Source organism: Raphanus sativus, chromosome 2 (genome assembly GCF_000801105.2).
Source record: "Raphanus sativus cultivar WK10039 chromosome 2, ASM80110v3, whole genome shotgun sequence".
Lineage (NCBI taxonomy): Eukaryota > Viridiplantae > Streptophyta > Magnoliopsida > Brassicales > Brassicaceae > Raphanus > Raphanus sativus.
In genome coordinates, this window is record NC_079512.1 from 3,722,221 (window position 1) to 3,735,618 (window position 13,398).

General features: G+C 32.4%; 2 protein-coding genes and 1 long non-coding RNA gene across 3 annotated transcripts; 2 read left to right on the forward strand and 1 right to left on the reverse strand.

Annotated features, from left to right (window-relative positions):
* Nucleotides 1-2,654: 2,654 nt before the first annotated feature.
* LOC130508467 (defensin-like protein 7) lies at nucleotides 2,655-2,827 on the forward strand. Its single transcript, XM_057003993.1, is given in 2 exon segments — nucleotides 2,655-2,754; nucleotides 2,757-2,827. Coding segments are annotated over 2 exon segments (171 nt in total).
* A 4,118-nt stretch (nucleotides 2,828-6,945) lies between these two features.
* Nucleotides 6,946-8,068, forward strand: LOC108840735 (uncharacterized). Its single transcript, XR_001947968.2, has 3 exons — nucleotides 6,946-7,380; nucleotides 7,468-7,674; nucleotides 7,771-8,068. It is a non-coding gene; the product is annotated as an uncharacterized LOC108840735 (long non-coding RNA).
* A 289-nt stretch (nucleotides 8,069-8,357) lies between these two features.
* LOC108841728 (blue copper protein) lies at nucleotides 8,358-9,641 on the reverse strand. Its single transcript, XM_018614484.2, has 2 exons — nucleotides 9,371-9,641; nucleotides 8,358-8,867 (listed from the first exon to the last, which is right to left on the reverse strand). The coding sequence occupies exons 1-2, from the start codon at nucleotides 9,522-9,524 to the stop codon at nucleotides 8,485-8,487; spliced, it is 537 nt and encodes a 178-aa protein (XP_018469986.1). The 5' UTR covers nucleotides 9,525-9,641; the 3' UTR covers nucleotides 8,358-8,484.
* Between the last annotated feature and the right edge of the window lie 3,757 nt (nucleotides 9,642-13,398).

A 13,398-nucleotide genomic window follows, 5' to 3' on the forward strand; every position in this document is an offset into this window, starting at 1 on the left:
GAGGGGATGTTAGCACACCAAATTAGATATATGTAAAAATGCATCAATATCTATACCATTAAAACAAGATATTCCAGTTTTTTTTCATTTTAGTGAAAAATTCAAATTTACTAAAACTCATGCTCAGACTTCCAAAAGGTATAAATCATCCTCTGATTTTTTTGGACATTATTTTCATTATTACTAGATTAGGACCCGCCCTAAAGGGCGGAAATTGATTTGTCAAATTTCAATTAATAATATATGGTATATATAATATGTGTATATAATATTATATATATTTGTGTAACATTTATATTTATACATATTAGACATATATATAATATTTTATTAAATATATATATAATTTAATAGTGTTATATTTGTGTTGTACTTGTTATTAGTTTGTATTTAATCTTCTTTCATTTTTAGGATAATAATTTGCCTTGTCATAATTTTTACCTTTTAACTTATACACATAGTTATGCCTTTTTCAAAAAAAAACTTATACACATAGTCTCGTAAAATATAATATATAAAAAACATATTTAAAAAATCTACTGACCATATGCTACCATTATTTGGTTGTTTGAACAAAAAAAATCATGTTCTTGCATAACTGTGTATGTTGTGATATGATGTAGGTAAAGAGTAAATATATGGAAGTAAAGTTAGTGATACGAACATGAGCCTATGTTGGTCTATGCCACAATTATTTGGTTTTTGGAAGATCAATGAGCATAAGCATACACGGTCTTTGTATGCTTACGTTGTAAATGAGTCGAATATTTTTTCTCTTATGTCTGGAATGATATGGAACTCGTTGATTTAAGAGTGGTTCAGTTTTATATGATCTAATTATATTAAGAGATTAACCAAAAATATTATAAAAGTGTTATTGGTTAGGTTTAACTAATCTATGTTGGTTAAGATTTGGTTTAATTTAAGTTGGTAGGTTGCATTGTATATAGGAGACATGATATATTCTAGCAACAACTATGAAAGAGTCCAAAATTTAAATGAGAACTTCAAATAGTAGATAATCCCTAAATTAATATATTAGATGGCTATTAATTTGTATTCTTACTGAATATTTTTTATAGGTATGAAAATGGTTCAAGGACAACAAATGTGCGAAGCAAATAGCGCAGATTTTAGGGAAATGTGTTTGAGATGGAGGAATTGCAAACAAGTATGTATCAGTGAAAATTTCCTGATGGTCGATGCGAGGGATTTATCCGAAAATGCGTTTGCAGGAAGCCTTGCTTTTTGAATTAAAAGTTATTTTAATTAGTTAAAGAAAAAGCTAATAAATAAAGTCACTATTAGTTTGATTTATAAAATAGCAGAATGCATGTCATGTACCAAAATCTGAATTCTAAGATATGATTAGTTGCCTTGATCAATAATCGCATATATTTATTTTCTCCAATTATAAATTATTAGAAATAATATAATTTAAAAAATCTAACACGAGAATCTTTCTTCATTATCAGTTAAGATATTCACATGATTTTTATTCATTATAAAGAAAATAAGAGAAACTGAGAGATGGTTGATAAGATTGTACAACAAAATGGTAGTTGAGGGGATGTTAGCACACCAAATTAGATATATGTAAAAATGCATCAATATCTATACCATTAAAACAAGATATTCCAGTTTTTTTTCATTTTAGTGAAAAAATTCAAATTTACTAAAACTCATGCTCGGACTTCCAAAAGGTATAAATCATCCTCTGATTTTTTTGGACATTATTTTCATTATTACTAGATTAGGACCCGCCCTAAAGGGCGGAAATTGATTTGTCAAATTTCAATTAATAATATATGGTATATATAATATGTGTATATAATATTATATATATTTATATAACATTTATATATTTATACATATTAGACATATATATAATATTTTATTAAATATATATAAAATTTAATAGTGTTATAATTTGTGTTGTACTTGTTATTAGTTTGTATTTAATCTTCTTTCATTTTTAGTATAATAATTTGCCTTGTCATAATTTTTACCTTTTAACTTATACACATAGTTATGCCCTTTTTCAAAAAAAAAACTTATACACATAGTCTCGTAAAATATAATATATAAAAAACATATTTAAAAAATCTACTGACCATATGCTACCATTATTTGGTTGTTTGAACAAAAAAAATCATGTTCTTGCATAACTGTGTATGTTGTGATATGATGTAGGTAAAGAGTAAATATATGGAAGTAAAGTTAGTGATACGAACATGAGCCTATGTTGGTCTATGCCATAATTATTTGGTTTTTGGAAGATCAATGAGCATAAGCATACACGGTCTTTGTATGCTTACGTTGTAAATGAGTCGAATATTTTTTCTCTTATGTCTGGAATGATATGGAACTCGTTGATTTAAGAGTGGTTCAGTTTTATATGATCTAATTATATTAAGAGATTAACCAAAAATATTATAAAAGTGTTATTGGTTAGGTTTAACTAATCTATGTTGGTTAAGATTTGGTTTAATTTAAGTTGGTAGGTTGCATTGTATATAGGAGACATGATATATTCTAGCAACAACTATGAAAGAGTCCAAAATTTAAATGAGAACTTCAAATAGTAGATAATCCCTAAATTAATATATTAGATGGCTATTAATTTGTATTCTTACTGAATATTTTTTATAGGTATGAAAATGGTTCAAGGACAACAAATGTGCGAAGCAAATAGCGCAGATTTTAGGGGAATGTGTTTGAGATGGAGGAATTGCAAACAAGTATGTATCAGTGAAAATTTCCTGATGGTCGATGCGAGGGATTTATCCGAAAATGCGTTTGCAGGAAGCCTTGCTTTTTGAATTAAAAGTTATTTTAATTAGTTAAAGAAAAAGCTAATAAATAAAGTCACTATTAGTTTGATTTATAAAATAGCAGAATGCATGTCATGTACCAAAATCTGAATTCTAAGATATGATTAGTTGCCTTGATCAATAATCGCATATATATTTATTTTCTCCAATTATAAATTATTAGAAATAATATAATTTAAAAAATCTAACACGAGAATCTTTCTTCATCATCAGTTAAGATATTCACATGATTTTTATTCATTATAAAGAAAATAAGAGAAAACTGAGAGATGGTTGATAAGATTGTACAACAAAATGGTAGTTGAGGGGATGTTAGCACACCAAATTAGATATATGTAAAAATGCATCAATATCTATACCATTAAAACAAGATATTCCAGTTTTTTTTCATTTTAGTGAAAAAATTCAAATTTACTAAAACTCATGCTCGGACTTCCAAAAGGTATAAATCATCCTCTGATTTTTTTGGACATTATTTTCATTATTACTAGATTAGGACCCGCCCTAAAGGACGGAAATTGATTTGTCAAATTTCAATTAATATATATGGTATATATAATATGTGTATATAATATTATATATATTTGTATAACATTTATATATTTATACATATTAGACATATATATAATATTTTATTAAATATATATATATAATTTAATAGTGTTATAATTTGTGTTGTACTTGTTATTAGTTTGTATTTAATCTTCTTTCATTTTTAGTATAATAATTTGCCTTGTCATAATTTTTACCTTTTAACTTATACACATAGTTATGCCCTTTTTCAAAAAAAAAACTTATACACATAGTCTCGTAAAATATAATATATAAAAAACATATTTAAAAAATCTACTGACCATATGCTACCATTATTTGGTTGTTTGAACAAAAAAAATCATGTTCTTGCATAACTGTGTATGTTGTGATATGATGTAGGTAAAGAGTAAATATATGGAAGTAAAGTTAGTGATACGAACATGAGCCTATGTTGGTCTATGCCATAATTATTTGGTTTTTGGAAGATCAATGAGCATAAGCATACACGGTCTTTGTATGCTTACGTTGTAAATGAGTCGAATATTTTTTCTCTTATGTCTGGAATGATATGGAACTCGTTGATTTAAGAGTGGTTCAGTTTTATATGATCTAATTATATTAAGAGATTAACCAAAAATATTATAAAAGTGTTATTGGTTAGGTTTAACTAATCTATGTTGGTTAAGATTTAGTTTAATTTAAGTTGGTAGGTTGCATTGTATATAGGAGACATGATATATTCTAGCAACAACTATGAAAGAGTCCAAAATTTAAATGAGAACTTCAAATAGTAGATAATCCCTAAATTAATATATTAGATTGATATATATTGTGGGCCAGAAATGAATGAGCAATGTGAGAATTGGTTCGTATTTTAAATTTCAGAAATTTGGTAAGCATGTAAACCACATTATGAACAAATACTATCTCCAGGGTTAAAAACACTGGCCCAGAGTCTTCCATGCTCCACTGATGCCTCCATGATCAGTTCACATCCGTCAATTGTGTAACTAGGGATATTTTGGATCACCTCACAAGAACAAATAATTTGTAACTTATGAACCATGCGAGGGGTCAATCCATATTCCATAGTGTGCTAGAAATTGAATTTAGTGAATTATTTGAAGAATAAAAAAATTTCCCTCTCTAGATTGAAATCCTCTCCCTTCCCTCTATAAGCTCCACTTTGTCGCTTCCCTTCCTCTGGTGTGGCCACGTTGCCGCCGGCAGAGGTATTTCTCTCCTCTCTTCTGTGTTTTCCTTTGCCTTCTCATGCTTCTCTTCATATGCAAGCTGATATGTTGAGGCTCTAGTTCTATTGAAGGATTCTAGGTTAACATATATGTGGCTACAGATTTAGATCTAGTTGAATCCGTCTCGAGCTGGAGTCTAGATGAGGTATGTATGGTGGTTTTGCAGAGGAGGTCGGCTTTTTTGGAGGCAAGTATGGGGTTTCTCGATTTTTCAGATATCTTTTGACAAATACTTGCTTGTTGGACATGGCGGTGGTGCGTGTTTGTGGAAGGTGTTTCTCACAGCTTGGTTCAATTGTCGTGGCCTCTGTCGGTGTGGTTCAGTGGTCGTGGTCTGTCTCTTCCGTCTTGGCATCTTGATGGCGGTGTTGATCTTAACCCCTTTTGTAACATCCCGAGTTGTGATATGTGAAAAGGCTTAAGAGAATTGATTTGGCTACCTATGTCACCAAAGTTGACTTACCTTTTCCGTCACACATCCGTTTAGAACTCCAGAGTTAAGCGTGCTTGAGCTGGAGTAGTGAAAGGATGGGTGACCTATCGGGAAGTGATTCGCGATACCGTGTGAGTGAGGCCAAAACACGGGGAAAGGTCGAGTGGTGATTGCAGGGTCAGTAAACAATGATTTCGATCCTTGAAAAATTAACGACCGACCGTCGGATGGGATGGGGCCCACGGGCCGAGAGAGCGGGCGTGGGTGGCCCATTAGCCGTGGGCGGTCGGGGCGTTACAAGTGGTATCAGAGTTGGTTAGCCGTCTCAGTTCTGACCTGAGAGGCGTCTTGAGACCTGTCGTGGGGCGCAACGAGGGCGTTGCGTTCTTTGAGAGGGGGTGAATTGTAACATCCCGAGTTGTGATATGTGAAAAGGCTTAAGAGAATTGATTTGGCTACCTATGTCACCAAAGTTGACTTACCTTTTCCCTCACACATCCGTTTAAAACTCCAGAGTTAAGCGTGCTTGAGCTGGAGTAGTGAAAGGATGGGTGACCTATCGGGAAGTGATTCGCGATACCGTGTGAGTGAGGCCAAAACACGGGGAAATGTCGAGTGGTGATTGCAGGGTCAGTAAACAATGATTTCGATCCTTGAAAAATTAACGACCGACCGTCGGATGGGATGGGGCCTACGGGCCGAGAGAGCGGGCGTGGGTGGCCCATTAGCCGTGGACGGTCGAGGCGTTACACCTTTTAAGAAAGACTTCAAAGACTTTGATCTTCAAGGCGTGCATATGTTGGCTCTCCCTCTGGCGGAGTCAGTTGGATCCTTTGGACAGCTTGTGTGGCTGCTTGATCTCGTCCTGGCACGTGGAGTTGTCTGTGCTTTGTTACCGGAAAATCCAGCAAACATCTCTCTTCTTTAGCCTTTTTCGCTCACGGCCTCGCTCGGTGAGAGTTTTGATATGGATTTGCGCATTCCGGTGATAGGTATTTTGGAACCTCGTAGATTGTTCAGAGGCATCTTAATCCATCGGTAGTAATGGCAGCAGGGTTTTATCGCGCACATTTGACTCGCCCCGTCGCGGGATCGGTTTCATGCGAGTCTTGGAGTTTCGGATCCACGCAGGAGGCGGTCTTGAGGAGGGTTGACCAGTCCCGGCCCCCTAGTGTATGATCATTTGGTTGGCCCACAGGACGTTGATTCATCATATATGTGCACACGTTAAACAACATGATCAAAACGCGACAACATGGTTACGATACTTACATTTTGACATAGAAACAGACACCAGCAATTCTAGTACCATGCATGAATCATGTGTCAGAAACTGGTTTGTTCAGTTTGTATTAGAAATTCTAAACGTTTGCATCAGATCCGAAAACTATAATAATATACAACATATAAAATTGAATAATATATGACTAAATACATAAATAGACATTAAGATTGGTTCAATTTGAGTATTTGAGCGGAGAACAAGTAGAAATTTAGCTTATTTTGGTGCTTTAAGTAAGTTATAACTATTTCCATATGTTTCTTTTTGTTATTTTGGATTTATTCAACTATTTTGAACAATTCTGAAAGTAACTTAAATATATTTTGAATTATTTAAATATTTTTGATATCATATAACAAAAATTAATTAATATATTTAACTAATAAGTATTTTGAGTATAAATATTTTAGATTGGATCTGATTTTTGTATTTCAAAATTTTTAAATCTATTCGAATATTTTTTTTCTGTTACAGTTTGAATTTGATACAACATTTTTGTGCCAGGTTCGGGTGTTTTTCCCAGCTTTACTTATAACTAAGAGCATATTTATTCCGGTGTTTAAGTATGGTTCTTAGGATAATTATAAATTTTTAAAAATAGCTAATTACCTAAGGAACGGTTCCTAATGTGTGGAAGAAGCGGCTCTTGTTATACACGTGTAGCTAGGGTATTGGTTTTGTGATAGCGAGACGAGAAGAAAATTCCAAGTCGACGAACGATGAACTCGGTGCCCTCAGGCGACGCTGAGATCGGAGGCAAAGGATGGGAGATCGCCGTTGGCTACTCCGATGACGATTCCGACGCCGGTTCCGGCTAAAGACTTGATGATAGTGGGATCGGCGCCGTATAGCCTCACTTTTTGAATGGAGGTGGATCGGAGGAGCTTGGCTGCATCAGAGGGTGACGGGAGGTTGTCGGCAACTAAGCCGTAGTTTACTGTGCATTTGCCGGCGAGATGGAGAAGAGAAAGGAGGAGAGAGAAGAAGAAGATGAAGAAAGCCATGAAAGAAGATGAATGTAGAACAAGCGAGGTTTTGACCAAGGTAATAATACGTTAATGATTTTTGCAAGCAATCACTAACAAGTATGCAGAACAACTCACATTCTTTTTCTCTACTTGTTGTGGACAGGATGATGATGAGGCAGACAGACACTGTGTTTGTTTTCATGAAAGTGTTGATGCTGGCTTCATGTGGTTTGATTCTTGACAGACTTTGTGTTTGTTTTCATTTCCAATGTGTGTTTAGTTTGACTTTCTTGGTAAAGATTCAATCAGATATGAGAATACGGTTGAAGTTGAGTCTCCTGTTTACAAGCCATTGGACAGTTCAAGGCTGGTGAGTTATACATGGATTTGAGTTTGTGTTAAATCATTTCACATGATTGTCTACTAAATAGTTGGTTTACCTTTTCTATCATCATCATGCATGCAGGTAAATCAAATTCAGACGATCTTTTTGATGACATAGGTCAAGCAAACTAAGCGATCATCTTAAGGAGCTTATGCCTGGACTCACAGCTAAAGTATTCCGTACATACAATGCATCCATCACTCTGGACAAAACGGTATGATTGAAACCATGTGCCCCTCTGTTGTTGTTTAACTTCCAAAGTTTCTTAATCTGATTGTTCTACCAATTTATGTTTTTATGTTTATATTTTAAAATTTATGTTTAAAATGTTATTTTTGACTATGTTTTATTTAATAAATAAATTTTATTTTTAATAAAACAGTATTTAGTAAAAGAAATTTAAGAACCTTTAACTTAAAAAGCTACCATTGGAGGACTAAAATTAGGTGTTTCTTTGCATAAACTCTTAACTTAATTTTAATACTTAAATATTGACTAAGAACCACTTAAGGGTTACCCCAATAAACATACTCTAGTAAGCTATAGAGAGATAAAAAAAAGAAATCTAAAGAAATACCTTAAGTATTGGTGTCCTTTTCAGTAAAAAACTGTAAAAGGCTTGTAACAATAAAGAAATACCTTAGTAAAAAAAGATGTAAATACGAACAGAGCAAAATTAAATATCATAGAATAATTAACCACAACAAGAAGCATACAGTGTAATAGGGTTCATAGCACTGCCTCTAGCCTGGACTTTCAAAGGAGCCAAACCAAACCAAAAGAAATTAAAGAAAACTAAGAAAGAACCAAAGCATATAATAATACAACAACACAAGTCACAACCAAAGCCTTGAACGGCTCCAACACAGCAGTGGCAGAAGCGGTAGGAGCAGCCTTCCTGCTCTCTGTGGTTGGAGAAGGTGTAGTTTTCGGGGTGGTACTGCCACCACTGTCACTGCCACCGTCTGAAGAGGATGCTGCACCTACATTGACAGAGAGCTTCATGCCGCCGGTACAGTGGCCGGGGATAGCGCAAATGAAGTAGTGAGAGCCAGCTGTCTTGAGAGCTATGCTTGTGGTTCCGCTACTGTCGGAAGAAATTGAGTTCCCCAATGTGCAACTTTTGTAGTCACTTTCACTCACTTCGTCCACCGTGTGACCCGCACCGTAGTTGAACACTTTATGCAACACAATGGTATATATACATATATTACAACTTTTGACCAAAAAAAAACATATATTACAACTAAAAATATGATCATTGTTTTTTATAATGGTTATGAAGTTCTAGGACCGAGGGTCAGTACTCTCCATAGGACATGATCTAAACCATGTTAATTTAACTCTCTTTAAGAGTGTAGATTCCTCCTAACAAAAATCGAATATGCAACCCTTTATACTTTTTTTTTTTTGAAACTGGCCTTTATACTTTTTTTGTCAGTGGATCAACTCTTCGTTGGTATTTTTGTTCTCGTTTGCAAGTAAACTTTTCCAAATGAAACACAGTGTAGGGTGTTCATCAAACTTTAGTTTTTTCTTTTGTTAATTGTAAATGCAAACATTAAGAAAAAAAACATTGGTTATCCTCTTAGTGGGATAATTTCACATGTAAATGCAAATGCATATATTAGGGTTTGACAAAAAAGAAAAATATGCATACGAGAGGCTATATTGTTCATACCGATGGTATCGCCAATGGCATAAGGTTTCCCGGTAGCCAAGGAGCTATAGTCCTCCCCAAGCGACCATTCGACAGAATGAGTGGCTGAGGAGGCAGGTGCAGCAACGGTGAAGAAGATGATGGCAAGGCAACCAACAATACTCAAGTTTGCCATCTTTGTGTGTGAGTGTAACAGTATATTTAATTAAAAATGATATTACTAGTCTAAGGAAACAATCCTTGTGAGTTATTTAAAAAGAGAATGGAACCGAAGGGTATGTTGGAGTTAGTAGAGCATTAGGTCCACTTACCTTCCAACTAATGTTTTCATCATTTCAGTTTTGAAATTATTTTCATATTTTGAGATAAAGACTTGTTCCTCCTCTCTTCTAGCTTTAAACATACTCAACAAAGGAAATTATAGCTAGACCCCAAGAATATGGGTCATGGGGTTTGGTGACAGATCATAAAGTCACTCAAGGGTTCTTTGTAAGAAGATAAATGATGATGGACACCAAAGTAGTCGCGATGTGTCATCAAATCCCCTTGATGATTCAATACAATTGACCAAACCAAAGATGAACTAAACTTTTCTTAAAAAAAAAAAAAAAAAAAAACTTTTCTTACGAACAATCACTGAGGCTTTGCAACAACTAAAATCGAGTACGTGACGTAAGTATTATCTTTAAATATTTTTAAATGATAGCGGATACGCATACGTGACTCACTATGTCGAAGGACGGGTAGGAGCCCGAGACTTCTATGTAATTAATAGAACGCTTGCTCTACTATAGCTGATTTCTTATAACATTGTGTCGCTAAGACCATGATTATCCCCGAGATCCTTAATACTCCCTCAGTTTCACTGCATTTTACGGTTTGGTTTAGAATTTAGGATTTACAGCATCTTTATCGCAAGAAAGCAAAAAAATATTTCTTAAATTTATTTATTTTTTATTTTATTTTTGTCTGATTTTAAAACAAAAGATTAAAATATAACCAATCGCAAATTGCCACGTGTCGGTAGGATCCGCAAATAGTACAAAAATTGTCTCTTTGGAAGGAGAGAGAGGAAAGTTTTTAATTTTTTTGTGGATTTCACCTGGACCCCACTAAAAATTGCGATGAAGATGCTTTTATCGTATATGGTTTGAGTTTAGGGTTTACATTTACAATTTAAGGTTTAAAATTTAGAACTTATGGTTCTGTTAATGGCGTCAACGTCCTTACAATTGACATCATTCTTTTTCTAAATATTTTAGAGTTTTTAAATAAAATTTAATTTTTTTTTATTATTTATCTAGATGACATTTTAATAGATGATAAGAGATGTGGTGAATTTAAAGATTCACTTTAAGAGGCGAGTCCAAGTTTTGTTCGTATTTAATTAGCATGACAAAAAAAAAAACTAGACTTCTCCTTTCAAAATCAGTTATATGCAAAATGTATACTTTCTTGAAAGTATTTATAATAATGCTTCAGTCTTACTAAATTTAATATCTAAGTTACTAAAAAGGTGTTTGGAAAACGAAATTAATCTCAACGAAAGGTGCAAGACAAAGCATGAATATGATATGATAGGGACCGTGCAACTAATTACACTGGTCATAACTCATAAGACTGCCCACATAATAGCAATATATCAACTAGATTACTAGACCATGATTCATGACGACTTATCCTCGCTTTTACCACAAAACTCAATTTTTTTTTTAGATATCTCCAACTCACCCTTTATGTTTACGTTTAAATGTTATTGTAGAGTACACTTTTCTAATTGACCTCTATTTCTACTATTTATATTTCAAAATTAAAAACAGCATTCACGTATTCTAAAGAAAAATATTGGAATAAAATTCACATATATGTTCTAAAATTCTATTTTTAAGTAAAACCAAAAGAATTCATTGAAAATAGTTATAGTAGCCTATGGGCTTGCTTTTCTTTCGTTTTTAACACCATACAATAGAAGAACTATAGGCCTGTTTAGACTGTGAAACACTGAAACGGGTGTAGTCTGATGAAACTTGTTCAATAGTATGCAATTGTTAAGCGTCTTGAAAAGAAACGTAAAGAAAAGAAAATGAAATACGCATCTCAGCAATTTCAAAGTGTAACCACATGATTGTAGTCTAATGGTAGACGAATTTTGGATTACTATCAATTTGAAGTTGAGGTATCACACAATACTCTATTATGTGGCCATGTAGATATTGATCTATTACTTATGGTCTACTTATGATTTTCATATATTCTTGCAATTGTATAAATATGTATAGATGCGAATCAATAGAAATAGAATAGTAGGAAGGGGAAATCGACAAACAATAAAAAGAAGAAGACTAAGAAAGAAATAAGAAAATGCTTATGAAACTTTAAATTGTAAAAACAAAAGAGGAAGAGAATCGAAGAAGAATGAAAAATTGAAGAAAGATTTAGAGCCTATCTAGAAATAATAACTACCAGAAGTTGATCCACACGTCCGTGTGGATATTTATTTTTATTTTTATAAATATATATTTGTTTTGTGTATAACATATATTTTTTTAACTTTTAACCGAATTAAATAATTGTTTAATATAATATTATTAAACAAAATAATTTTATAGTTTATATTAAATAATTTTATGCTATTTTTGAACAATCAATTATCACCCACATTTTTATCATGTATTTATTGTATTGGATTCACTTTGGATTATTATTTATATGATAATAATAATAAAACAAATATTTAAAAAATAGTTTTCATTTTATTAAGATATTATATATTGACTATTTTCATTTGGCTCTTATTTTTTAGTTATTAATAATAAATAATGAAAAATATAACTACATAGCTTTATAACATTATTTTACTCTAAAATTACTAAATGGGTAAAATTTTCAAAACAGCATTTTTAAATGTCAATGAAGTTTTTTATAGCATATGAATTTAAGATATATTTCTCAGAGTTTTGTACATGTTCTTAGTGATTAAGAACGTTTATGATATTTAAACATTTGTTATTAGTTTTTAAATAGAATATAAACATAGATTACTGAATTAAATAGCAAAAGAAATCAAATCAAATCTTTGGCTTCTAATTTTTTTTTATTCTATGGACAAATCAAATCAATCTTTGGCATCAAATTGTATAGATTTAAATTCATGTAAATAATTTAGATGTTTCGTATATTAAGGGCCTGACTGGATTAACCGCAGCAGTTGCGGTTGCGGTTGCGGGAGTTTGCAGGTGCGGATGGTTGCGGTTTTAAGCGTTTTCTAGAGATTTGTACGACTGGTATAAAGGTTAGAAATTGTTGTGTTTGCGGGACTCTTATGACTGGTAAACTACCAAACACAACATTTGTTAAATAATAAATTAACAATATCTACATTTTATATAATTATAAAAATACTAAAAAAATAATAATATAATAAATATAAAATTTATATTTATAAAATCATATTATTAAATTTTAAAAATTATAGAAAATATTTTGGTTTTAAAATTTTATAATATAAATTAAAATATAATATATATACATTTTATAATTTCTATTATTTCAATTTAAAATTTTTATTGGATATTTTTAGTATTATTTATATTTATTTTGTTTTTAAAGAAAAAATTACCCTCCCGCAACAGCCCGCAACTGCAAACGCTAGTTGGAACCAGCTTTTGATTTTAAGAGGTTCGGAGCGGTTTAAAGCAATTTGTAGCGTTTTCTGTGATTGTTTCGAAACGCCAACAATTGCTACGAACCGCAAAAGCTGCGTTTGCGGGTGGTAGCGGGGAAACCAGTCATGCCCGCTTGAATGGCCAAATGGTTTAATGTTTATTTTAGTTTAGTTTACTATCATTAATAAATGGCTTGAATTGATACACGTACGAATTTTATGGTAACTAATATTTATTATGTTTATTCCATGTTCTTATTAAGGTTAGTTATGATTATAGAGAAACATGGAATGACATTAGACGTAATAGAACGGTTAATTTAAAGGTTAACTAGATTTTGACTCGGGCTTTAAAAGCGTGGAATTTGTTCTTTCACAACAACGG

Excerpts from the sequence above, each read along its gene's own strand:
- LOC108841728 (XM_018614484.2), bottom strand. The coding sequence starts at position 9,524 with ATGGCAAACTTGAGTATTGTTGGTTGCCTTGCCATCATCTTCTTCACC. Across the intron at positions 8,868-9,370 it reads TGCCATTGGCGATACCATCG|TGTTCAACTACGGTGCGGGT; the intron begins GTATGAACAATA and ends TGTTGCATAAAG.